At 51.8% G+C, this 27,074-nt stretch overlaps 4 protein-coding genes across 9 annotated transcripts in view; 1 reads left to right on the forward strand and 3 right to left on the reverse strand.

Moving 5' to 3' along the window:
* Nucleotides 1–562, reverse strand: part of LOC143375186 (protein daughterless-like) — a 98,777-nt gene extending 98,215 nt beyond the window's left edge. For 2 of the 5 annotated variants that reach the window (XM_076824066.1, XM_076824061.1), the window contains exons 1-2: nt 289–562; nt 6–131 (exon numbers count right to left, since the gene is read on the reverse strand). The gene's annotated coding sequence lies outside the window, so the exon portion shown is untranslated. Of the gene's footprint in view, nt 1–5; nt 197–288 lie in introns of all 5 variants that reach the window. The other 3 variants (XM_076824063.1, XM_076824062.1, XM_076824071.1) reach the window with 3 other exon arrangements.
* Nucleotides 180–3,277, forward strand: Mccc2 (methylcrotonyl-CoA carboxylase subunit 2). Its single transcript, XM_076824077.1, has 9 exons — nt 180–355; nt 679–932; nt 1,005–1,276; nt 1,734–1,881; nt 1,950–2,365; nt 2,436–2,570; nt 2,633–2,769; nt 2,828–2,913; nt 2,975–3,277. Exons 1-9 carry the CDS (start codon nt 242–244, stop codon nt 3,090–3,092), a joined length of 1,680 nt encoding a protein of 559 aa, XP_076680192.1. The 5' UTR covers nt 180–241; the 3' UTR covers nt 3,093–3,277.
* Nucleotides 3,171–21,696, reverse strand: Qsm (Zona pelucida superfamily protein qsm). The gene is made up of 8 exons (XM_076824079.1): nt 21,286–21,696; nt 7,931–8,032; nt 7,711–7,820; nt 7,072–7,247; nt 4,759–4,989; nt 4,548–4,695; nt 4,329–4,473; nt 3,171–4,261 (listed from the first exon to the last, which is right to left on the reverse strand). Exons 1-8 carry the CDS (start codon nt 21,350–21,352, stop codon nt 4,017–4,019), a joined length of 1,224 nt encoding a protein of 407 aa, XP_076680194.1. The 5' UTR covers nt 21,353–21,696; the 3' UTR covers nt 3,171–4,016.
* A 1,971-nt stretch (nt 21,697–23,667) lies between these two features.
* Nucleotides 23,668–27,074, reverse strand: part of Conv (insulin like growth factor binding protein acid labile subunit convoluted) — an 86,372-nt gene continuing 82,965 nt past the window's right edge. Inside the window, exons 8-13 of one of the 2 annotated variants that reach the window (XM_076824320.1) lie at nt 26,713–27,029; nt 26,341–26,638; nt 25,777–26,257; nt 25,356–25,619; nt 25,054–25,282; nt 23,668–24,452 (exon numbers count right to left, since the gene is read on the reverse strand). In XM_076824320.1, coding sequence (XP_076680435.1) covers nt 24,116–24,452; nt 25,054–25,282; nt 25,356–25,619; nt 25,777–26,257; nt 26,341–26,638; nt 26,713–27,029 — 1,926 coding nt within the window. In that variant the 3' untranslated portion in view covers nt 23,668–24,115. The remainder of the gene's footprint in view (nt 24,453–25,053; nt 25,283–25,355; nt 25,620–25,776; nt 26,258–26,340; nt 26,639–26,712; nt 27,030–27,074) is intronic. The other variant, XM_076824321.1, reaches the window with a different exon arrangement.

Genomic DNA, 27,074 nt, shown 5'->3' on the forward strand with positions numbered 1-27,074 from the left:
TTTACCTCATTTTGCGATCTTTTTCCGACAAACGCTGCCCCTGCCGCAATTCCGAATTACTCGCGCCATACGTTGAACACTACTCGCCGTACTACGCGTGACTACGATGAGAGGGCACTGGGACTTGTTCCCTGAAATATGCGAATTGCATTGTCGTAACCACCGTATGGTACACACGTGAGTTGTTGTTAACTGCCTAACGTAGTTTGAAAAAGTAGAATAAAAATATTATTGATACAAGATGTTGCGAAAGAGTAGCTTTTTAACGAGGCGCTTGCGAATGCTTACAAGGACATTTCACGATGAAGCGATTATTATCGGCAGTACGCAGGACTCAGGGTCATCAGCCTACCAGGTTAGAATGATAGTGCAGCCATTTTCCATTCGCAACGCAATAACTCTGGATTCTTCTCTATCGTGAATCCGATTGTCGGTTCATTTTGCCTTCGTTTTCTCGAAAAAGGTGTAAAGCTTGTCGCAGCACAACGTCGTGACCTCCGTTATCTCTATCAAGATAAATTAAAAATGTTTACGAAAGCGCTTAGGAACCCGACGCGCGACTGCCGCGCAATCGTTGCGCGCGTATTACGAATGCTACGAAACACTTGCGCATGCTCCGATCGTTTATGCCTTAGGATTTCAAATGTTTAGAACCGATTAAAAATCATAATATTCCAGGAGAATTATATTGAAATGAAAAGCGCGGTAGACAGATTGAAGAAGACGGTTGAGAAAATTACAGAAGGCGGAGGGCAAAAAGCGAGAGAGAGACACACGAAAAAGGGGAAACTTTTGCCACGGGAACGAATACACGCGCTGCTCGATCCATCATCCCCTTTTCTTGAATTCTCTCAATTGGCGGGCTACGAATTGTACGATAAAGAGGATGTGCCGGCCGGTGGTATTATCACTGGTATAGGCAGAGTGGAGGGGTAAATATTAACCATCGTCTTTAATGCACTCACGAAAGACGATAGCATAAAAATGCGGTTATTCGTTACTAGGACCGAGTGCGTGATACTTGCGAACGATGCAACCGTGAAGGGTGGTACGTACTACCCCATCACGGTGAAGAAGCAGTTGAGAGCGCAGGAGATCGCGGAAGAGAACCAGTTACCATGCGTGTATCTAGTAGACAGCGGGGGTGCGAATCTGTCCAAGCAAGCCGAGGTGTTTGCCGATAAGATGCACTTCGGTAGATCCTTTTACAACCAGGCGATCATGAGCGCAAAGGGAATCGCGCAAATCGCAATAGTCATGGGGAGTTGCACGGCAGGTCTGAATATTGTCAACTCGTTCTACTCGCGGTTCTCCGGCAACTCGAAGCAGTATGTGTTTCGGAGTCGCCTTAAATTACGTAAGGCTTTTGGGAGTGGGTCGCGAATTTCTTGCGTTTTCTTACAGAGGGGGAAGGGAGTCAGGTAGCGTCTTACGTAATATTTTTCAACCTAATTTTCAATAAATACAAATTCTATCATTAATGTTCCAGAAAAGTAGTTTTAGTTTAAATTTCACGAAACCGAGTTAAATGAAGTATATAAACTTTAAACAGAATTTTAATAACTGAAAAAATTAAATGTAAAAATTGTTACGTAAGGAGGAAGTTGCAATATCAAATCTTACGAATTTTTATACTGGGAGAGGGAGGGAGTACGAAATCGATAAAATTATCCTTACGTAATTTAAGCACGGCCCCTTACCTATTCGTGATATTATTCAACTGTTTGCCACAGGGGGTGCGTACATTCCAGCGATGGCTGACGAAAACGTGATCGTTGCCGACCAGGGTACAATTTTCCTAGCCGGACCACCCTTGGTGAAAGCTGCTACGGGCGAAGACGTTACCACCGAGGATTTGGGAGGTGCTGCGCTTCACTGTCGGTAATAGACAAGTACACTTTAACCCTCCCCTACCGTGTGCAACCATAATCGCCGAAATATGATTTCAGAGTATCAGGAGTCACTGATCATTACGCCATGGACGACATCCACGCCCTGTTCCTGGCCCGTCAGATCGTCAAGGATTTGAACAGGCAGAGACTGATGCACGTAAACGTGAACAGGGACGTGGAAATACCCGCCCACGCGGTCGACGAAATTTACGGTATCGTCGGGACGAATGTGAAGAAGCCGTACGACGTGAGGGAAGTGATCGCGAGGGTCGTGGACGGCTCCAAGTTCCGCGAATTCAAAGAGCAGTACGGCGAAACGCTGGTCACTGGATTCGCCAGGATCTACGGTTACCCTGTGGGAATCGTCGCGAATAATGGCGTGCTCTATTCGGAGAGCGCGATGAAGGGTGCCCATTTCGTGCAGCTCTGTGCGAAGAGAAAGATACCGCTTATTTTCTTGCAGAACATCACAGGCACGTAGCTCGCTCGTCAAAGTTCCAGCCAGATAACCCGCGAGTAACGTTGTCTATTATAAAACTGCAGGGTTTATGGTGGGCAGGGACGCAGAAGCCGGGGGCATTGCCAAACACGGGGCAAAGTTGGTGACTGCTGTAGCCTGCGCCCAGGTGCCTAAAATCACGGTGGTGATAGGGGGCTCTTACGGTGCAGGCAATTTCGGTACGTTGCGATTAAGATGCCAGTGTTTAATTTCGTGTACGTCCCGACTGATTTCTACGCAGGCATGTGCGGTCGATCTTATTCCCCGAGATTTCTCTATCTGTGGCCGAACGCCAAGATGTCCGTGATGGGAGGAGAGCAGGCTGCCGGCGTGCTGGCTCAGATTACCAAGGATCAGCGGAAGAGAGATGGGAAAGAGGTATTAACTTCGTGATTTGTATCGTTCGGATCGATGTGAGCTCTGATTGTATCGACAGTGGACGGAGGAAGAGGAGAGGGAACTGAAGAAACCGATCTTGGAGCAGTTCGATAAGGAGAGTACACCGTACTTCTGCAGCGCGAGGTAAGCTGTCTGGTGATAGCAGGCTGCAAAAAAAGAATCGTTCGAATGAATTATCTTTCAGACTGTGGGACGATGGGGTGATCGATCCCGCGGACACCAGAGTGGTGCTCGGGCTCAGCTTATCGGCCACTCTAAACGCGCCCATACCGGAAACAAAGTACGGAATTTTCCGAATGTGAAGTGGCTTCGATGATGGAATCGATGATCTGCAACTATAACATTGTAAGTCGCTCGGTGTGATCGTTATTGCGCCTGTATCCGAGATAATTTTAAGCCAAAGATATACATATATATTTTTTATACGGAATCATCGTGTATACATGAGTGTTAGACATTCCAAGTATATACGTATTTTTTACGTTTCTATGCGCGTCTTTATTAGCCCTCTCTCTTCTCCATACGCGACTAAAAGATAAGGACACTCCTCCACGTAGGCGAGAAATAACGAGCGCGAATCTAAGCGCATCGACCCGTTCGCTCTCTCGCTTTATTAACAGCTATTTTACACTAGCGCGTCCCGTTATAATTACTTTGAGATTATAGCAGCAATTAATTATCTCGCGATCGTCCAAGTGGCTTAAGTGATAATTGCGATGTGACAGCTGGTCGCGCGACTAGGTCCCCGGCATTCTCCGCTCGCAAAGGCCGATTTTCTTCTGGCGGTATAGCGACTGTATGCAATATTAGGCGGTTATTCGCGAGCGTATGACTAAGAACGTATAAGAGTTATAGGAAAGACGCGGACTGCGAGTGAGGGGAAACGGTGGAAAATTCGGCGGTCGCAGAGCGGAGAAATTTCTTGAGCACTCGCGCCATTGCCTGCCTGCCTTCCTGACCCCCGGAATAAAAGCTATGCGATTACTCTCCCAGCGGCGAACCCCGTGCCTCTCATCGACTTCTCTTTCGATTCGATGCCGCGCAAAGTAGATGCGCGTCGCCGGGCACGTTTGAAAGTCACAGTTTCTCTCTACGCATAAAGAAAAGGAATTATACTAACGTCCAGCGAGAAATTTCATCCTCCCTGCTCGTGGCGCACTCGAATCCTGCCGACATTCAAGCTGCCTCCTATTTACAATCAGCAATTGTTCGTCGACGTTCGGGTTCTACAAGAACTTGCAGAGGCAGAGGAAGGAAAGGACTATGGTGAGGGGCAGCGTTCTACACGAGCAGCCGTTCGTCTCCGTCTCGGTGACCTTGTATTTGAATTGCTCGTTGACTTCCTGCGCTATGAAAGCTCTCTCCTCTGTCCTGATGGTAGTCGGGGCAGCCTGCTCCCTGACTTCCTCGGCGATCACCGCCCTAGCTTTCGTCCGGTTCTTCCCCCGTCTGATGTACAATTCCGACAGAGCTGTGGAGCGCGAAACTTTCGTTAAATCACCCGAAAGGCAGGGTCAAGTCTGCAGTGGATGAGTTACCTTTGTCGACCACGGCGTCCTCTTCGAAGTCGACTTTGATGAAAGTCGACATGGTCACTTCGAAGATCTTGTTCTTGTCAGTGCTCGAGACGTCGATGGCTCTCCTCTTCCTGCCGAATCCTACTTGGCCGTTGCTGCATTCGATCTGACAAAACAGAACCAAGGGTAAGTATCGGTTAACAGTTAACGAACGCGCTTCACGCACGAGAATCGACTTACCCCTTGGCACTTATCCAGGCAGACGTTCACAGTGCCGCGAAACTGAACGTAAGTGCTTTCCGGGAACTTGAAAGCTCGGAACTTGGCCGTCAGGAAGTCCCCGTCCACTGTGTTGAAATTCTCGAACAGATACGGATCCACGGAGCAACTGAAGGTAAACCGATTATGTACAAGCTCCACAAATCAGACACACGGATCAGCAACTAATTACCCGTTAATAATGATCGTTTCCTCTTGCGATTTGGTGTCCGTTACCAACATGTAGCTCACCAACAGCCCATAAACTGGTGCGGACATGTTGTCCAAGAAGATTTCCATCTGCAAAGGTGTGCCCGGACTGACGTTCAACTCCCCAGTCACCAAAATCCCACCTTGTCTCACGCCAACCCCCAAAATCGGTACCGGAGCCGAATTCGAGATCTCGCCCTTGATCTCGACCATACTACCGCGAGAAACAAACGATGCAGATTAAGCTTCTCATTCCTTCGGGTTGCGGGCATCTGGCGAACGCAACGCTCGATTTAGAGGAAGATGCGTCCGAATGCAATTTCCAAGGAAAAAGAACAGCCGACGAACGGTATCGCGCCGCGTCGAATCGCTAGATCGCGATGATCTACATGTTTCGGTGAACAGTTAGGGAAAGATTCGGTCCGCGTGCAAGAACGCTGAAAACCGTGAACGAGTCCCGCCACTTTTCACAGTCATCGAACACTTTGTTCGTCAACCCGAATCGCTGTCCCGCTTTCGCAGACTCATCCGCCGTTCTCGTAGAACCGTACGTTCTGAAGATTGAACGGCACGGGCTACATATGCGCCTACGTAAAAACGGTACTGAAATCGGGTGACGATGACAAGGAAGGGAACGTCGGACGGTTTTTCAGGCCGCGTCCATTATCTTCCGTGAGTCGAGGGGCATCCGAAGAATCTTCAGTTGCTCGATCGTCGGTCGATAGCCGAGTGACGCGCTCGGCGATCCCTAATCGCGGTGGACGCGTCCAATCGGGCAGGCATGCGATTCCGCGGAGTTCGTGGAAGCAGAAACAGTTATCAAGATCGAGAAAGAATTTTCCCGTGGTGCGTGCCTCGACCCCTGGCGGGGGGATCGGCCGCGCGAGATACAGCCTGATAATTCAACAATAAAGATTTTACGGCTTCCTGGTTTCGCAGGCGACATCGGCGATCCCGCGGTATCCGCGCAACAGCCATCGCCGGCCACGATCGATTAGTGCCAATAAATTAGCTTAGCAGGAAAACAGGAACGGGAGAAAAATTCCCGGCGAGACCGCGGCTCTGGCGGGCCGAGTCCCGGGAGTATACCAGAAGAATGTCGCCTGGCGAAGTGACTTTCGTCCACGGGAAACAGGAAGAGAGGACCCGTGACAGCCGTCCACTCCGTAACCAAGCTAAAATTACATTACGGCTTTCCTACCATCTGCCCGTTACCGTCGGGTATGCAAATACGCGTCCACCGTCGCCAGTAAATCACAATTTGGAAAGTGTTCGCTGGGACCTCGTCGCGGCACCTCCGCCTCTTCCGAAACGTAACAGCGAGTGGGATTATGACAGCTGATTGCTACGAGTACGGACTGCTTATCTGGTGGAGGATGAAAGCGAGAGGCTTTGACGAAGCGCGGAGAAAGCTGCAGGAGTCAAGTTTTATTCGAATCGAGAAGCGATCTTTAATGTTGGAAGAGGCAGGTTCGACACGGTCGTTAGTGGCTCTTAGACCACATTTACATGTTTCTGGGCGAATAAAAAGATCCCTCTTGATAGCCGCGCGCCAGCTGGAGCATTTTACTGGGAATACACGGGGAATACGAATGACTCGCGGAGTTGAGTTCCATAGAGCGAGCAGAAAAGAGAAGGAGACTCTGTGACGCGACGTGTTCCAGGCTAAAATTACATTTCAGGTTTTCCAGCACCTGCGCGCGTATAGTCTCGATTAATAAATGGATCGTGAAACCATGAATCAAGTCGGTGACCACGGGCTCCGTCCACCTTGCGCGTCCTTCGGCTGAGAACGCGACGAGTCCTTGAGTTTTCTACTTCGCGGACCGAGTGGATGATAGAAATTTCCTTAAATAAAGTCGAACCTATTTTTCACTGAAATCTGAACGAGTCTAATTAGCTCCGTAACAAGCCCGGGCAATCATGACGAATTAGCCCTGCTCGCGAGTGGACAGCCCCGTCTGGCCATGCACGGCCTCGTGTCACTGCAGCCAGCGCGGAATATGCGAAGCGCTGAAATCGTTGGAGTGAAAACCGCTTCACACATCCGTGAGTCAGAGCTGGCTGGAACGAAGCGTTCGAAGAAGCCCGTAACTATCGCTTCTTATTGCTACTAGCTGCTAGAGTCTATTAGAAGAGGCTGTCCTTGATGAGGGAGCGCAACTGTTGCACGCGCACAATCACTTAACCGCCTTCAACAGCTGTTTCGCTCTTTGTCGTTGCACTTGCACGCGAACGGTTTAATTCGAAGCGCGGGGAAGCGAGGGGTCCGCGAAACAAACGTGAAGGAACTCACTCTGGTTCTTGGAAGCCTGCTGGAAAGACGCTGCGCCGAACCGTGGTGTGATTGGAGGCGACCGAGATTCCAGGCTTCACGAGGACCTCGGTGATCACACACTTTACCGTGAACGTGTGCTTGCTCGAGTCGGCCGGCTCCTCCACTATTATCCGATGAAAGTACACCTTCTGACCCTGTGTATCATTACGCGAGTGTAATTTCGCTCGAATCCGCGAGGGATCGCGAACACGGGGAAACAATGAAAGCAATCGCGACGGATTATCGTTCGATGCGCCCGCGTTGCAACGTTCGTCTCAAAAGCTGCCTCTCGTACTTTTCCTTCCAGCCTGGCGGGCAGAACCGTGACGGGAAATTGGACGCAAAGGTGCCTTTAGCTGCGCCCTGCGCCGGATGCGAGCTTAATCGATTCCCTTCCCCGAGCTTTAAGCACGAGAACGCAATCGACCCGGCAAGAGTTTATCGCGCTGGGCAGCGCGAATGTCTACGACGCGACGTGGATTGAAAATCCATCGCGATCACCAGGCTAATCGAAGGACATAAATCACGTTGCATCGCCGTCGCGCAAATTGTCCGTTCGTTTAATTATTCGGAAGTCATAGCGGCTTATCGGCGATCAGGCTGGTAATTATGCCTTACCGTGACTTTGTTAACGACTTTCGTGATGCCGCATCGTAATATGTCCTCCTCCAGGAGCGATAATCGGAACGTGGCGACGCCGTTGCTCAGCTGCGGCTTGCAAGCCTCGTCTGCAAACGGAGATACGTTTCAGCGTCGGAAAATACGCGCGTACCTTCGCTTGCTGTGTACGTTTCACGGCCGCGCCGGTGACGGAACGTTCACAGGGATCCATGTTTACCTGGGAAGTCCTTCAACTGCTGCAGGTATATGCTCGCTCGCGGACTACTCCTCACGATGTCCACCTCCATCCACTGCTCGGAGCACCTCACTTTGCTTTGAACTGCAACGGACAAACAGCTAGAAATCTTTGATTTTTCACCGTCCCGATGGGATGTAAACGTCGAGACGTGTCCCTGAGGCCTCTCCAACGGCAGGAAATTGTAATTCAAAGGAGCGGAAGGACGACGGACCAGTTCCTCATAAAGTATCGCGCGATATCGCTCCGGTAGATTAGACGCTTCGGGAAAAAAGGGGGTAGGGAGGCTTGGAAAGGTGCGCAGCACGATCCTGTCCGCGCGACGGACAGGTAAAAGAAAAGAAGGAAGAAGGAGTCTGGCCTAGCCGCAAACTAACTTGCAGTATACCACGGTAATTGCCCCATAAAGTCGTAAACGTCTCGACCTTGAAAAGCGAACAGCTCGACATCGCGCGCTCGAGGATCCCTCGCTGATGTATATCCCGCTTGGGCTGGTCCCTGTTTATTCGCGGTACACGATGATAGATACTTTCACCGTTCGCGAGTAATGTCCGCGTGATACACCGAAACCACCGGTTCGCATTATCGCGATGGAAAAAGAACGCCCCATCCGGCCGCGAATAACCAAAAGGCAAGAAGAAATCGCCGCGTATCCCACAGATCACTTCCTCCCCGGGTAATTGAATTTCCAGCCGTGAATGCCCGAGCCTGAAATAAACGTGGACTGATTGCCAGTCGGTATCGTAACCCGGTATCCCATCAAACCTAGTCAACGATAATTCTGTTTGAATGGCAGATTAATGGATTCAACGGCCGGCGATTCGGGCTGTCGCCTTGTCGAAACGTTGGCCCCACCTTCGGATCTATCTAGAAGAATATCGAGGGTATCGTTCGGAACGCAGTTGCAGCGTGCATCCGAGGGAGAAGCGTGGTATTCTCCACGGGACGTAGCGCACGCACTTGGCGGGCAGGTTCGCGGACCGAGCAATAATTCACGGTGAAGTATCATCGTCACGTGCGCAACACGGTGTTAAAGAACCTGGCGAGCGTTCTACACGACAAGGGAACGGGCTCGAGAAAGTTTCGTGCACGTCCCGGCTCGGTTGCCAGGGGTAAACTGCTCGGTTCTCTTTAATGAAAGATGGGTACACGTTGCAGGTATCGCGGGAAAGAGCCTTTTCCCTGCTCGGAGGGAACCTATGACCTCTCCGGTTTCGTGTCAGAAGCCGACGAAGAAGAGTGACCAGCGGTGATCGCGTCTCCGCGGGGATCTACGGTTAACGCGAGTATATTACGCGAATGCGCTGCGTGTCGCCTTCAAATAGCCACGGGGGTCGGTGGTCTTTTCCATTAGCAAGTTTAAACGCTTCCCTAGGCAGCACCACCACCTGCGCGATCCTTCGACCGGGGTCCGTAACCTTAAGCTTCTCTCTCCTCTTCTTCCTCTCATTTTTTCCATTTTCGACATCCGCTACGTTTTTGTCCCGCCGCCCCGTCCGACTCGCCTTTATTTGCTCCACCTCCGGTTCTCCAAGTTCAAAGACACCCGGCCCGACTCTCGTGGAGAGAATCGACCAGGTTTCTTCGTTTTCTGCTCCTCCTCGCGCTTCTTCTGTCTTCCGTTGCCGTTCGCCTCTTTGTGTTTTGATCCTCTGTGTCTCCCAAAGTCGTGTTCGTCGCGAGAGATCCCGCACCTCCCATTCCTCCTTCTTCCTTTATTTTCTCCGCTCACCGTGTCCCCATCTTCTCCGCGGTGTCATTTATTTACCCCGCTGTCAGGCGCGAGGACGACTTCCTGTTTCGGTTTTTCAACGCCGTCCACCGTGGCCCCGAACGAGCCAGCGACGAGATTTTTCTCCCAGCATCCTGCGTTCGGACACTTGTCCATTGTTTTCGTAATTTATGCCGCCGCGGCGCCGATAGGGATCCGCGTTCATCCTCGAGTGATCGTTCCGTCCGAAAGCGGGCTGCTGCCTTCGACGAACCCTCCTCGATCCTGCCAGGGCGTCCGTGACCCCTCGCATCTTCCTTCTTTATTATTCTATCCCGACGCTGTTTTCCGCCATTAAATCCGAGAAGCACGCACCACCCTGCTCTGAGAATTCCGCTCCTCTCGCCTCTCCCCTCGCCGTCGTCCTCTACTTCCTCCTCTGCTGGTTCTCGCGGGGTCTGCACACTCTGCAAACTCTGTGCACTCCGTCCACAGAGATTGAGATCTCAGGAAGCTTACGAACAAGTCGAAGACGACCTCTGTGCCCCCGCACGGGTCTCCTGTCTTCGCGACTCTCTTCGTCTTCCCACCTTGTATCATAATTGCCTCCCGCTTTCCGTTTCTATCGACGAGCTTTCCCACCTCCGCCCCGGCCCGCCCTCCGAGCAATTAAACTCTCCGATCGGGAATCGCAACAGATGCCACGAGGTTTTGACACTCCGCCGCGCACCGTGAATCAGCAGCTGGTATCAGCCCCGCGGATCCACGCGGCGATCTTTATTCCGGCTCGCGATCCAACGCGGATAACGTCCACGCCGAAGCAGAGCCGTAGCTCCACGGCCCTGAACTTTGTCCTCCTCTCCTCCCCCTCACTTCTCGCGTTCACTTCGCGTTTCGTGGCGTATCCTCGGCGTTTCAAACAGCACGCGACTATCGGAGATAGGGGTCCGAGGAGGAGAGAATCGGTTGTCGAGCGACCGGTTTCACTGTCGATGCCAGAGATAGTTTTCATGGATTTGCATGATGCTCCCTCGAGCGCTCTCCTCTTCCGGCCTCTGTCTCTGTCCCTCGCGCCTCCGCAGCCGCCTTTTCTCCGACTGTCTCGTAAAGTTGCGGGCAGCGCAGGAGAATCGACGCAAATTGCGGCAACGCGCGATCAGTGGGATTACAATAATTTCAGGCCATTACTGGCCGAGTGTTAAGACAGGAGCGAAGGCGCATAATTACGCGTCGCCGGGCGATCTCGCGTACCGCGTTTTCCGACGATCGCCGTGCCAGGGATCAAGGACACCTGCGCCGAGGGAGGATCACAGCCAGAGGCTCGCGTTTTTCTCTAAAACGAGCGTGCACCGTCGCGTCGCGTCGTTGCCAAAGTCATCGCGAGTATAAAGAACTGCTCGACGAGGAGAGCGTTCTCATCGCGAGGCACGCAGCGACGCGGAAGGGTGGAAATCCGGTACCACGACGACCGCCGCCGCGTGATTAGCATTCGCGTCCCGTCGCCCATACGTCGCCGCGTTAACTGTACACCGAAGAGTGGCTCGGCGGACTGTTAATCTCGCGTATCGGAAGAACGAAATGCTTGGAAATTTCTACGGTCAGCAATTAACCCGACCGATAAACACAGCGCGAGCAGGAAGCCAACCCGAACGTAGGCGTGACTCGGAACGGTGTTATCCTTTTTCCGTCCACGCCGAGCGTGGAGTGTCCCGCGTGAGAAATCGATCGCGCTTTGCAATTAGGAGCGCCGCGCCGCGGAGAGGCGATGCCGCCCGTCGCTGCCGTTTCGTTTCGCCGGCGACAAATTGGCCGATTTACCAACTGCATCGCGGTTAGTCGCGGCGGCAAAGTAACGATCATTATCGCGCTCCTATTGCCTCTAACAGCGCGAACGCGGGTTGATCGAGCCGGCAGGGGTGCGGGAACCCCCACTGCTTTCATGGGGATCGAGAAATTAGATTGGAGCCACGGTATTCTACGAAGGCGGTCGCGTCCGTTGCAAATCACCGCGATACGAGCAGGCGAGACGCTGAAGGAACGATTCTCTTAGGACTTTCGCAACCTCCCGAGCGCACATGGCGCGGATTTCTGCGGTTACAGTTAGCTTCGCTGGATTTAGAGAAGCATCCGCTGTGCGATCGAGATGGGACAGATCTAATCGTTTCCCAGGCGACTAGGCCATTCGTCGAACGCGCCGTCGGCAGTAGATTCAAGGCCGACAAATGAAGCGGTACTACAAATTGATACACGCCGGGGAGCGACGCTAAAAAGAAGCGGAAAGCTCTTAATCGTTACACGATACGCTACATCGGCCCGTAATTAAGAACAGCGCGATATTAATTGGCACAATTCCCCGCGAACCACGGCCACTGGCCGACCGGGGAGGCTCGTTACGCGTGACGTTAATTAAACGGTTGCCTACGTTTTCGCAGTTATGCAAATAAATTCGCCACTCGCGTTCCACCGGTCACCGTCAACGCGGCCCCGCTAATTCAAACGTCAGCTCGCTACGTAATTCAATTACTCAATTACTCGACGGCGGCGTTCCTCGACGGCTGAATCTCGACGCGTGAGCTTGAATTATTCTCCCCCCGACAATGGAACTGTTGCGCGGTTCTGTGCCGGTGCTTCCTGGCGCGAGGTATTTAGAAAAAGGCCGCGCTATCGAGTTTCCCGTGTCTGCTGCGGCGGGGGTTAAGGATCGCGAGCGTGTGTCGACGCGCACCGCCTCGCGAATGTCGAGCATTTTAAACGGCGTCAGAAGCGCTCAATTATGATCTAACGCTCGGAACGGCCCGCGCCTAGGAATTACAGGATCCCGGGGCGTTCGTCTATGGACGCGTGGAGCGATGTACGCGGCTGCGTAACAGGATCGAAAGTTCGTAATCGGTGCGAGGCAGGTTGCCCGCGAGAGTGATAAAAGAGGAGCGGCTGAGACTCGGTAACGGTGATTTCATTCCGGTTCCTTTGGCCGTGGCTATACACGCCGGACCGATTACACAACGGCTGCCAGCGGTAAATCACTGATCATCGGAGATCATTAGCGGTCTACGATTCTGTCGATAGGACCGCGGGAAACGACGGAATCGCCGCGAAACCGACTGCATATGGTCGCCGGAGACTGCGAGCTGCGAGCCATGCGACCACGACTACAACCCTCGATATCTCGATGCTATCTCGCCGATGCCTTCTTACTTCTTACTAAGTACTCGGTGACTCGATAATCTTATCTCTCTCGGGGAGCCGCGCTCTCCTCTCCGTCATCCTTTTGCTTCGTTTCCCACTAACGTGGTACGCCAAAGTCTGAAGAGCTTCGGAAAAGACGAGAGTGGAAACGATGGGATCCGAGGCATCTGGCGGCTATGCGACCCGCTGACTTCCTCGTTGGACGGGGGAAGAAATAATTGTCAAGCGACACCGGGCAACTGGTCGCCCGTAAGGTCGCGGGCTAGTCACGAAAGCCGAACGGCACAAAGAGCAAGGTGCATCCAGCGCGAGCTGAATGCAGGATGAATAATTTATCACGGCGGCAGGGATCCGTGCAGGAATAATGCCACTGGCCTCTGATTACCGTTATGCACATTTTCGGTAATCTCGGGGACGATTAAACCGGCGGCGGTGGCGCGATCATTTGAACGATTTTACGCCTGGACTCGCTGGTGCATAAAACGTTCACACGCGTCGTTACGCGTCCCGTTCGCCGCGCAATTTTTTCGGCCCGCATTCTTCGGATGGTATTGTGCGCGAGACGTAACGAGCTGCGTCGATCTTTCCTCCCCGGGGCATCCGCGGTATTCTTTCGCCAACCAGGATTTCGGAACAGCGAGGATTCTGCTTAATTACGACCGACGCGTAACGGGACCTCTCCACTCTGGATCTCTGTTCGCCACTCGCGAAAATACGCAAGCTGCACGATAATATATAGTATTGTACTATATTTTTGTCTAGAATACTATATACTGTTAGAAAAAGATACAGGTAGTATCCATGCAAAAATACTATATTTCTGGTACACCGATAAAATTCTGCAATTTTTACTTATTTTTGTATTCTATGGCAACGACAAAACTTTAATTTGCGTATTTAAATCTTAACCAAGAGGATTTTTCCTATCATTATGTTCATTAATATGAAGTAGCGAGAAACAGAGCCAGTCTATCTCTCATAAAAAATGAGCCCTCCATACACCTATGTTAATTTGGAGTTTCAGTGCCATCAAACCTTTGACATATTTAGGACAATAAATTAATTAATAATGCAAAATGCAGAAAAATATATACATTTAAAAAATAAGGTGTCAATTTAATGTAGTTCTATTTTGTACTATATTTTTCATCACATATAGTACTGTATTTTCACAAAAACCAGGCAATCCTAAGCACACGTGGCAATTGATGCCGGTCGAGGAAACATCGTTGCCTAGTTTTTATCATCGTTCCCTCGCGAAACAAGGGAAATTGATCGGGAACGAATCTATGGAGCGCGATTCCATCAGGGATTTCTTGTTTGTCCAGCGGCTAAGCCTGAACGAGTGGGGCAGCCGAGGAGGAATGAATTAGAGGAGGAAGAAATTAGTATTTGATACGATCGAGAGTCGCTGTCACATCTCACGCGGCGATAAGTTTCTCGATAATCGCAGTGGAGCGGGAACGTATCGCCTCAGACGCAGCGAGATAATTCATGGGGAAATTATTGGAGGAACGATAATCCCCGATCGCTCAAAGGGACTTGCTCGTGCTGTCGCATCGTGTCGTATCGAGATATCGAATCGGGCTGGATCTATCTCTAGGCGACTTCCGGCACGCTTTATTATCCAGACTTTGTAGCTCTCGACCCGAGCGCGGAATACATTTTCCGGAGGATACTCGCGCGCTTATCTGATCGCAGGATTTAATTGTTTCCTCGAGTCCGTCCTATCCTCCTTGATTCTTGGACGTCTCCCGAGGGGGAATAACATTAGACCCTGCGGATCCTGCTTAAGCCCGCGGGCGCAACCCGTGTCACTCTGAAGTCGCTGCTTTCGAAAATGCACCGCGTTCGTCGATTAATTGAAGTCAAGGCGATGCGATAGATCACTATTGGATGCAGAAGACAGCCGACAAAGGTGATGGGAGTGTACGCCACGTTCTCCCCGACAGAAAGCTATTTTCACGAAACGATCCATGACCAAAGGAGAATTGCCCGGCGTTTCGCGGGTCGTTAATTTATTTGAAATTTCAGCCGCGCGGCTACCAGGCCTCGCAGCGCGCAATTATCGCAAAGTAGGTATAAGTAAACGTATGCGGAGGGCGCGGGTACGCGAGGCCAGATTTATCGCGCTTGATGGCCGAGCTAACGATCGAAGAACGCATTGGCAGAAATGTGGAATTCTCGGGTACAGGGCCTGACGAAAGACACGCACGAACGACGCGTGCGTCTGGGAACCTATACGCGCGATCCAGCCGCGATAATGCGCTCGCACACTCGACGAGCGAACGCGTGGCGGTGCATACTCGACACGCTTCCCTGAAGAAGACGGCTTTTTAATCCTTACAAATGCGCTGCTTGTAAGCCGCGAGAAGCCTTCGGAGCCCGTAGACCACCGGTCTCCAAGGCGTTGCGCAGTTTTCACCGATTCATTTGGAGTTTTTCCTCGCCGGAATGGCTGGGCGTGATGCTCGCCACTCAGGCTAATTGCCAGCAATAACGTCGGGCGAGGGAGCGCTCTGATATCGAGGCGCCGTGAGTTCTCCATGATCCCGCGGAGATCGGTTCGCTTTTTGTCGCGGGAACGCCGCGCCGTCTAGTCTGCGCGAATCGGTCACGCATCGTAATGTCGGCGCAAACGTTGCCCGCGATTCGGCTCTAATTGCCCGAGTCTGCCGAGAATCTGCGCAAACGCGGTTCGTTAACGACCGTTATAATCGTCGCTGTAATTCCCACTGATTCGATACCCGAGCTACGAAACGATCCGCCGCCGGTAGTTTCGTTAACCGGCCGCTTCATTGCCGTTACTTTACAGCCAATGTCGCCCGTTTTTTACGGCAGCCCTCTCCTTCTTCGTCGGGCCCTTATCTGATCGAGGAAATCCTCGCCCGATTCTTTTTCGTTAATAGTTCCCCGTGCACGACTTTCGACGATATTTTCTACCCTTATCCCCATTAGGATTGCCCATTCCGTTCGCGTTATGGTGCTTCCTTTCGAACGCCGCCGTAATTATTACGTTCGTTAGCATTAATTCTTCATTAATCTCCCGAGCTTCACCGCGAACTTGCCTTTAACGCGATCTCGCGGGAGCACCTACCTACCCCCTATCAATTCATTAATGTTTCCGCGAGTGCAACGGCGACCGCGCCAGCACTTTGGGCCCCGATCGGTTGCGTGGAACGATCGTCACACGGTCGGCGCGGAAACGGAAACTGCTCAGGGACTATCTGGTTGAATTCGAATCGGGGGGAAGAGTTCGCGGGTCGATGATGGAAGGCCAATTAAATTCGCTTATATAAATCCTAAAGCGCGGGGAATACGTGGCCCGCGAGTACGCGAATGGTTACGTTCACGTGGGGCCATTCTTCCTCAATGAAAATAAGGCGCTTTGATAATGAATTAAGAATGACTAGCGACTTTGCGGGATTACAGGACCGGCGAAAAAGACGCTACTAACGATTAATCACCGGGTGACTTCGCAAACTCCGAATGATGGTCCGTGCGTGTAAGTCGTTCCTCGAGTTCGCTCGACGATTATTAAACGCGAAGGCAAGCGACCGCGAAGTCCGGCGAACAGGATCGAACGGTTCTAATGGGACGGACGAACGCGAAGACAATTGCTCGAGCAAAGTGGGAAGATCTGTGAAGAGGCACGTCGACAGGCGGTATCGTCATTGACATTCTCGAGTGGAGGATAGAAATAAGAATGTGTCGTCTCGCTGGCTTGATTATACTCCGTTCCTTGGAAATTGCTACTCTGTACGCGACGCGAGACCAGCTTGAAATTACGTCCCAGATGCGTAGATCCGGTTGCTGGAAACCCTTCAAGCTGAACTACTGAACTCGCCTAATGCGTTTCACTTTTAAAGCCTCGTGGCGAGTCTAAGGGAATGAAAGAGCCTTAGGAGAAACGACGCCAGCCTGTTTATACAGAGGAATGCTCCTAGGAGGCCTGGCAAAAATATCATCCAAGGGAATAGAAGTGTCTTCCCGGACAGCCTCGTTGAAGCCAACGCGGGGCTTGGCGGCAAGAGAAGCGCAGCGTGTTCTTTACGTGTCAATCGACGCGCACGGTTCGCTTAAACGGCCTCGCAAGAAGACATCGTCAGCCTAAAACGGAGGCTCGGTACCGGTGGGCGATTTTTACGGCGAACCTCACCGCGGAGAAGCTTATACGGCATCGAATGGCGATCGTCGAACGGCAGGAATTCGCCCGTGGGTGCTCCTGTCTGTTCTTCGTCTCCAGCTCTCCACACGCACAGGCGCGCGTGCCCACGCAGCCACGGTGACACGCGTGCACCACGAGTGGTTCGACCGGTATCCGCCATATTTGGCTGGGGGAACAGCCGCGTGAACTACAGAGAAGCAGAAATCCACCAGGAGAAGAGGTCACGAAAGCTATCGCGGCCAGGGTAAGGCTTTCTACGATCGTTCTATGGCAACATCTCCCTGGAACGCCGAGGCGGAGCAACGTCTTCTACCGCCGGTTAACCATTTCGAAGCACAGAGTTGACTGCCTCGAACGGCCACGGTTCGGGTGCAGGATCGAGAAACCTAAGACCCTGTAATTTTACACTTTTTTTCGGCACGCGAAGCAAGCGAGTCGAAGTAGCCCTTTCATACGGGAACATAACGATTCTCTGCTCTATCGATTTCACGGTTTTTGCGCGGATCGTGTCAAGTCATCGAATTGAGAAAACCGTTTTTACGTAACCGTTGAACATCCAGGGACGTGCGCGGAGAGCGAGCTACCCGCCTCTGAGATTTTAACGACTGATTCTTTACCTATTCGAAAAAGCTCTCCGCGGTGAAATAACATTTACGAGGGAATAACGTAGGCAGCGTGGCGTGGATCGTTAAAGAAGGTACGAAGAATAGACGGCACGTTCCTTCCTCGGACGTATCGCCATTCATGCACGAGCTGACATAAAAAGTTCCCGTGTCAGAGATCACGATCCCGTGGCGATCGTTTTCGCGGAGGAACGGCGCAATAACTGTACAAATTTTTCCCCCGTCGCGCGTCGCCGCTATCTTTCGCCGAGCAATTTCCGTCCGCAGGATTCGCGGAGGCGAGCGTGGAAAAGAATCACCCGCGTACGCGTCGCGGATCGTTGAACGATCAAGCAGACGCGACCTAGTTCCACCCTCAGGGAAAGAGTCGATAGATGGATCGCTCCAGATGGCTAGCTATTCTTCATGGATCAGGATTGATTAGCGAACGAACAAAGAACTGGGTAGTCGATTTCTCTCAGCGCCCAATCGAGGCTATTAGTCGCGAAGGGGCGATCGAGTGATCCATCGGCCGATAACTAGGCCTTCTAAGGAGATGTAGGATCGAGTCTCCGATCTGGAAATCCGAGCTCGAGTCATTTTCAGACCTCCCAGGTGGGGAGATCGCTTCGGCTTCGATCGACGACAGGATCGCTCGGACTTTTTGAACTGCTTCCCTCCGTGCTGCTTTGCGATCGTGAATGGTTTTTTCTCCGCGTGCTCGAAGCGCTGCGAATATTCCTTCGTGGCTCTCGCTCGTTACTTGTCTTATTAATCTGTACATTTACCTCGCGCTCCCCGTCCACGGTGGTCTCGAGGAAAAATCAGTGAAAATGGTTCGGAGGGTAGGTGTTTGGTTTGCTGAAAACCGGAGTGCCGGTCCTTTTGCCCTTTTATTCCATCTCTCGCTCTCTTTCTCTGGATTTCTCTCTCTCCGGCGATGTCCAACGTCCGCGCAGATTGGCAACCGGTTTTCCTATGGCCTCTCCCAGCCGATTCCTCACTCCCACTCTCACTCCCACCTCCGATTCCCATTCCAGCGAACCCTCGCGCATTCTCCGCGTCCTCCTCGTCCTCCTCGGCCAGGGCCGCCGCGTTATCCCGTCTTCTCCCTTTCTTCCTCGTCCCCTTATCTTTTCCCCGGCTCTTTGAGCGGCCGCCGTATCACGAGGAGAGGAACACTGTTATGCCGGATGTTACGCGGTGTCGACGCCCGATATCGCGGATTCTCCGCAGAGGCTAGTTGCGCTCTACGGCGATCTCCTTTAACGGGCCAGCCTTCGACCGTCTACGATACTGGGCGACACCCACTCGATTCACTTTTCCGCGAATACTCATTTTGCATACAAGGTGAGCGTTCGCGAGGCGCTGCCTTGCAATTAAATGCGCCACGACCTCGGTGTGTCTCTCGAGCGCGAACGCTCTTTACATCACCGATCGCGAGACGGTCTCCTATAGCTCGACGCGCGTGACCCTCTCTCCCCGGCCTGTCTTTTTGTCCCTGATCTGCATAAGGCTGAAAAGCAGGGCGTCAAGCTCCGCGGCTACGTGGCTGAACGATCCTTGGTACTCTCATTAGTCCTCATTCCTCGCCACGTGTCTCAGCTTCCAGCAAATCGCGGTGTCCGCAGCGCACCTCTTTCGCGAACTGGTTTTCGCTTTCCCGCGAGAATCTCGCCGCTCGCGGCGGATTTTTCACGGCTTCCCTCGCGGCCTTCTAGCCGGAGATAAGGGGTGGGCCGCGGTGCCTCGAAACCACCGCGATTACTGTTTCATCTGGCCACGGACCGCTGCGGCCTGGCCGTTTTATTTTAATCGGACAACTCGATTTATTCCGTGATTGAACCGCGTTTCTTGCGTTACGCTCGATCTCCGCTTTTTCATTTCCTCCGGCGAGCTGTGGATCTCAGGGGAGGATATCGAATCGAGGCGGTTTCCTACAATGTTACGTTCATCCAACTTCTCTTCTTCTCCTCAAATGATGGTGTAGCGCGTACTTTTATCAAGAGGGACTCGGTTACTTCGACTCCACCCCCTTTTAGTCGCCTCTTACGACAAGCAGAGGATACTGCGGTGTGTTCTATCCTCTCACCTACAGGGGCACGCAAAAACCAGCCACGTCACTCGTGATGGAGCGAGGCGACTCTTTGCTCGTAGGCAAAAACGGTAACTTAATTCGCGCATCCTTTGCCGATGCGTTCGAGGCGTTAGATCTCTTCACCGACCATCCAAGGGACATCGCTCATCGTTCTTAAATCTTCCGTCGCTCGATACCGAGCAGCAGCGACGAGAGTGAACTAGTTAGATCGAATTTCACCTTCTCTTTCCTCGATTCTCCTACCCACGTGCAGCGAATCTGAAGCGACCGAAGCGGAGGAGCTGCATACGAAAACCAGCCCCGCCTCTGGCCACCGTCCTGGCCCCCCTTCTCCACTCCGAATCCAGGAAAACTCGTCCGATCTCCAGACAGCGAGCAACGAGCTTCGAACGACTCCCCGGATGCTCGGCATTCCTTTTAACCTCTCGACAATTTGACGAGCAGGCAGGAGAGGCCGAGCTGGAGCACACAGCTCTGAGCGCGGAAAATCACTTTCCTCCTCACCTTCCCTTTCTTTCAGCGACAGAAAGGATCTCCGCGCGGCTAGCATTCTCCAGGGTCGCCTCAATTACGCGAACGGAGGCTGGATAATCAATTTCACCCGCCGGACCGTTGGACGAGAATTCGAAGCGGCACAACAGAGAAGCGAGGAAGAAAATCGATCGCGGTCGATCAAGCAGCAAGATGGAGCCCATTAGGCCTACGCCGAGGAATTAACTGGAGGAAGCAATCAAGAACAATATGTCTTCCCTCGGATCTCGCAAAAAAGCGGTCTCGTCGGATCAAAGAGCACCGAGATCTATCCTAGCTTCTTACGGGCACGACCGATTCGCAATTAAATTAATTTCCCGCCTGCCGTTTCACTTTTATCGCGCGATCCCGCTAATAACTAACGCCGTGTTTGCAGTAGACAGACGCAATGCGAGCGGAATAATGAGATTTACGGGGATCGCGTGATTCATCGGACAGCCTTATTGTTCGCGCGTAAATCACGCAACTAGCGAGGCTTTCGCGCGGTATTATTAGAATCCTTACGCAATTCCTCGAGGCTTTCCTGCTCGCGAAAGTACACCGCAGAGTCGCGGAGTTGTTCTTATTCTACCGGGCTCCGATGATTGCGCAATCGATCGCGATGGTAACAATGAGAGCCGCCACAGTGAAATTCGCGCTTGATAGCTACTCGAGTAGAACTAGAGCCTGAGCTCACCCACGATTGGTAGCGATTCCCGGTTCTTAAACTGGCGCGACACTTCCGTCGACTCTCGGAACAAAAGAACCTGCAATCAGCCTAAACGGCGCGGGTGAGAATTGCCGGTATTGTCCAGGGTTCGCACAATTTCGGTGCTGAGTGTAGGGAAGAGGAGCGACGTCTCGGCGGACGGAGAACGCGAGATCCGTGAGATCGGCGCAATGGACGAGTGAACGCCTGTCGGCCTTGAGACACGCATCCACCGTCCATCGTCCATCGCCCACGTGACGCTTAGAGAGTCTCGAAATTAAGGGGACGTGTCCCGTTTTCCCTGTCGCTCTCCCTTGGGAAATCGGCTCGAGGGACTCGGGAGGTTCGCTCACCGTTGGCCCACGCTGCTCCCAGCACACATATCCAGCACAGCGTCAATCTCCAAACTCCAGTCTCCATGGCTCACACGTTTGATCGTCGGTCCCGACGACGCACTCAGGGATCGCAGCCGGAAATAGGGAAGAGGGACGAGAAAGGGGGGACAAGGGAGGAAGAAGGAGAAGGAACGGAGTTTTCGGTCTAACCGCAGAAAAGTCTCATTTAGTCGGATTGCCGTGGCTGCTGGTGGACGAGCTTTCTCAGCGTCGCTGCGCGTCCACCGTTGGGAAAACGTTCGCTGTGCGAGTGGGTTCGCGCGAAACACAAGGCGCACAGGACGACCGAGCACGGAATACGAGACAGAGACGAGGCAGAGACAGAGACACCGCGACCGCAACTCAGAGACGCGACGGAGATGTTCCCCGTGCGAGAACGCGAGAGACACTGACTGGGCCCGACCACTGGCGGGAGAGTTCGAACCGCACACCGACACACACCGGGCCCCCAGCGGGCCCGAACCCGCCCGCGCTGCCAGGCCGGACGTCCACGCGGAACGGGGCAACATCTTTTTAACGGGGCGCACGTGAGTATCCGCTGGCTGATATGCGTGTGCCTGTGTACTTTGCGCAGCAGGTACCCTTCTCAGCAATTAGACAATTAGGGAATTCCAGGGGAATCTACGCCGTTTTCGAAACGAAGGCAGTTCACCTTTCATGGCCAAACTGCTCCTCTATCTCTCGACGAATCTGGAGAATACGCGGATGTAGTTCGTGTCCAGAAACACTCATGGACTTTGAGAAAGTCGCGCGGAGTAGCGGAGATATCAAGCTTCAAGTGGTACAGTGGCTAGCGAGTTTAGAAACTCCTGGAGACTCGGAGCCTCTTTGGAATCTTTATTTCCGAAATGGACGTCGACCCGAGTCTTGCCGTAGGCGTTCAGATTCGCGAGATACTGGACACACGGATCCTGAGTGAGTTACCGGCCAAAGTCGACTATGTAAATGAGTCCCAGCGAGCTTGGAGAAGTGGTCGTCCCTTCCCCCCGTGAAACCTTTCAGTCTATTTATAATTGCTCTCTGCTGTGGATGAACCTCGAAGCAGATCGATGATTAATTATTGCGTTTTTTGCGAGAGGAAACCGTGCGAGGTGGGTTAGGCACGGTTCAACGAAACCGAGGCTAGTCGCGACTCGATCGACCAACGAGGAAAGGACTCGCATAAATTTCTTTCACGTTAAACAGCCTTGGGGCCTTATGGCCCGACCGGGGCCAGACGAACGGATGTCTGCCCCTCGTAGACACAGGCTGCGCGACGACTTCGTGGCGGTTCGGGCGCGATCGTGAACGCTCGTGCACGGCACCTGGAGGAGCCACGGCATCGCTAGCCCTCCGGGTGAAAGTGTCCAAGGATTTCGTAACGAGCCACCGATACCGATTACGATTGCGACGAGAAATCGTTTGGCTTCGTAACGACCGCCACGGCTCGAGTCTAATTGGACTCCTTCCGCGGCGACTGCCTCGCAAATATTCGATAATTAAAGCGATCGCACGAAACAACATTTCCGGTTACGTGTTATCGTGGATCCACTCCTATCGCGCAAACAGATCGCAATATATAACGATTCTGTCTGGAGAAAGATGGACGCGCTTCTACCTCGTCCCGCAGGATCGCGGATACCCCGTCGCCCTCTGCTGTGTCATTCATTTGGCCACGATGCCGTCCAACCTTCCTATACCTAATTGTCAATCTTTAACGTATGCTAATGACCTCGGAGTCCTCTTCCTCGTCAGATCACGGCCGCACCAATGCCTTCTGAAACTCCCCGGGTCCTTGACGCAACTCCTGTTCGAGACACACGCAACGAGAGAAAGCGCGTACGTTCGATTGTTTTTTCCCTTTGCAGCCCGGCGATAATGATCGGCGCACGCTGCGCGTTTACTGATTCCAAGTACCGTTAATCGTCAACGACCCAAGCCCGTTCCCCGCTAAATCCCGAAGAACCTTCGAAACTGAGGCCTGCGTCGGTGCTAGCCTTCGTCGCGGAAAGTATCCTGCAAGATGCACCGGCAGAGGGATGCCAGGACGATAGGAAGTGGAGCGAAAGATGTCGCGTGGACGATCGTGTCGTAGGCGTTGACGGCATTAATCTTGCCGTTTGATCGTTTTGCGGAAGCGACAACTTGCACGGGACCAAGGCCTCATTAGAAAGCCCCCAAGCCGTTCCTCTTCCTCCGGGATAACCGTGGATGCTAATTATAATGCGGGGAATAATGAAATCATGCTGGTACGCGAGGCCCACGAGCCCGCCAGCCCGCTCTGACTTCCTTGAGAACTTTTTCAACCGGGCCTCGAGAGAAACGCCTTTATTAGCGACGGGACAACGCTCTGCGGAGGAATTAGGCTCGTGGGATTAGCCGGCCGGAGTTATTAAGACAAATTGTCCGGTAATCGTCTCGACCTCCCTACCCACCTAACGATTTCAAATTATTCCCCGACCCCGTCCTCTTCCCGCTTTCCTGTCTACCTTCGATCCCTCTCTATCGATCAATCTTCCAGTTCCATCCGCCGATCCCATTCTCGTTTCGTTGATCGATCCGGGCTGCCGCCTGGAAATTGTTCACTGGCAATGAAGGATCAGGCGCGATCTTACGGAATCCTTCAGTGTATATTTTACAAAAATAAATACACGACGTTCAACGCCCTCGCAAATTCGCACTGGTAACGATGCAACCTATGTATATACAACCGCGAACCGCGTCGCCATTTACCTACGCGGTTAATTGTGAGACCTAGGACCTACGAAACTCTGCGTTCCGCTGAAAACACTTACTTCTCCCTCTACCGTCACAGCAAATTGCCGAAGAACACAGCGATTAGGATTAAGGGTAGGGTGACCGTGAACCTCGTCGACGAATCGTACGCGCCCTGCGCCAAAATCTGACACTGCGAGCTCCGGAAGTGCTTCACGTTCCCTTCGGAGTCCCTAGCGAGGACGCACAGCTCGTACTTGGACCTGGACTCCTGCAGATCTTGGATCTTGAACGAACGCTCGCTGTAAACCAGATCTTTCTCGATTGCAGACTTGCTGCTTCCGGACTCTCTCACCACCACGTAGAAGTCGCCGATATCTTCCCTGGACGTTACGTACCACGTCGCTTTCCAGCTTCTGTCATCCTCGTTGCTGGAAAATATTTGTTTGCTACGTGAAGGAAATGCTGGCCTGCTGGACTAGCCTATACCCTCTGAGGCGGACGACCTAAATTAAGGGGACATTCTACTGTCTCGACCGAAAAATCGGCCACTTTGCGGTGATGATTTTTATAATGAAATAAACACTTAATGTTTTCGAATTTTTGGGGGTATATTCTACCACTCCTGAAATGCAAGAAGAAATATTTGCTGTTTGTTTATTTCATTTGTTTACGTAAATATTTCGCAATGAAGTTGGCGTCTTCAGAATTTGACAAAAAGAACTTTGAAAAAAATCAAACATATTTTCAATTTGCAAGAGTTTTCTTAATATTTTCCCACTTTTTTATATCGATTAAATAAAATAGAAATTCCATTTCCAGTACTTGCTACTTTGATCGACCGCCATTTTCATAATTCTTGTCCAAAAATTGGATTTTTTTCTTGTATTTTAAGAGTGGTACAATATACCCCCAAAAGTTCGAAAACGTTAAGTGTTAATTTCATTACAAAAACCATCACCGAAAAGTGGCGGATTTTTCGAGCGAAAGAGTAGGCAACATTCAGTGTACCAACTGGTGGAGAATACGTACTACTCGATGGCTCGATATTTCACGTCCGGTGTGATATCGAACTCGGGATACTCTTTGATCTCCCTCTCCCCGCACCCCATTAAATCCTCCGTCACATCCGCAATCAATTTATTCGCGAGGAAGCTTGGACTTTCGCAGCCGACGTTCAGCCATTCCTTTGGTATCTCGGTGTGCGTGTTCAGCCACCTCTTCAGAGGCCGCACGTAGCAGTCGCAATGCAATGGGTTCCCTGAATATGAAACTTGCATTACCTATTATCCTTCCGTTGGAAAACGCCCACGCGTATCTTAACTCTTCTTTACCAGAATACTGCAGCTTCGTGCCGTTCTGAATGATTTTCATGAACACATCGTCAAACACACCGATACTGTTTGACTCGACGTCGAGGATCTTCAAATTTGGCAACGGCAGGATTTTGTGCAAAGGTATGTGACTCAGATGGTTGTGACTCAAATGCAAGGTAGTTAGGTTCCTCGGTGGATCGAACACGTCAGTTTCGGAGAGGTCGCTGATGTCATTATGGGAGAGATCAAGCGTTTGCAACGCCGTCAGATTCCCGATCACATCTAAAGCGATTAAAATTCTTTTAAAGGTTTATATAATTCATTTAACACGCTTTCGTGTTTGAATGAAAAATAGATTAAATTGGGTTAAAAAATATTACGTAAGACGCTTCCTGACCCCCTCCCCAGTAATTTAAGGACGACCCCTTTGTTTACTCACATCTTCGAATCTCGTTGATGTTATTGTGACTGATATTCAAGAACTGAACCTTTTTCGTCCCGATGGTCAGTTCAAAGGTGAGCACAGGCATGGTGTTGTAAGAGAGATCGATTTCTTTCAACCTGTAAGGGATCCACGGGTCGTATGGAAAGGTTTTCCTGGTGATAAAGGAGATCTTGTTATGACTGAGGTTCAGCCTCTCCAGGGACAGGCAATCGTCCAGCAGTCCGTTGGTCTTATTGTCCAGTCTTTCTAGCTTATTGTGGGAGAGATCGAGCGTTCTCAGGGAGACGAGTCCCTGGAAGGCTCCGTTTGGAATGTGGCTGAGTTTGTTTCCCGTCAGATTCAACGTCAGCAGCTGCAGCAGGCCCTCGAACGCGCGAGTGCTCACGTTCCATATCTGATTGTTGCCCAAATTCAGCTCGAACACTATCGGCAGTCGACCGAACGCCGACTTTCCCAGTTCGGTTAGCTGGTTGTCCTAAATTATTGGTTACAGTTAACACGCTGCCTGGCGGATCTAGCCTCTACCAGAAGAGAGGGAGTTTCTTTATATTTTTCAACCTGTAGGTGGAGATACTGCAGGCTGTTGAGTGTGCTGAGCGCCTCCCAAGGCGGCCTCGTGATGTTGTTCGACTGGAGGTTCAGGGTCCTCAAGGTAAGCAGGTTCTCGAAGCTCTTATGCTTGAGATTATCGCCCAGCCGATTCTTCGAAAGGTCTAAGGAGAGGAGGGCGTTCATCGCCGGCCACACGTCCATCGTCGGTATGTCTTCCATTAAATTATCAGAAAAGTCCAACGAGCCCAAAGAAATTGGCAGCTGGAAGATCTTTGTTAGACGGTTGCTCCTCACTGTCAAGCTTCTGCAATTTAACACAGTCTCTCGCTAACTCGAATCCCTTACCTAACATCGAATTCTCATGAAATTATCTATCACCTGCAGCTGGCCAATCTAGTCAGGCTACCGCGAGCCACGTCGTTTAACTGATTGTAACTCATATCCAGGTCCAAGAGCGTCGGTAGAGGGCCAAACGTGGACGGTTTGATCTTCTCCAGAGAGTTGTGCGAGAGATTTAAGAACCGAAGGCTAAACAGAGTCTGAAATACCGCGTTGTGTATCTCTGACAAGTTGTTGTGGGACAGATCGATCGTGTGCAGCTCGTACAACTTTGGAAACGTCTGTCGAGGCACAGAGTGTAACAGGTTGTGAGAAACGTTCAGGACTTTCAGACCGGTCATGTTGTGCAGCGGCACCTGCAATCGTTATTGATCCTTTCGCTTCAGAATTCTTAGCATTCA

Source organism: Andrena cerasifolii, chromosome 12, assembly GCF_050908995.1.
Source record: "Andrena cerasifolii isolate SP2316 chromosome 12, iyAndCera1_principal, whole genome shotgun sequence".
NCBI classification, from domain to species: domain Eukaryota; kingdom Metazoa; phylum Arthropoda; class Insecta; order Hymenoptera; family Andrenidae; genus Andrena; species Andrena cerasifolii.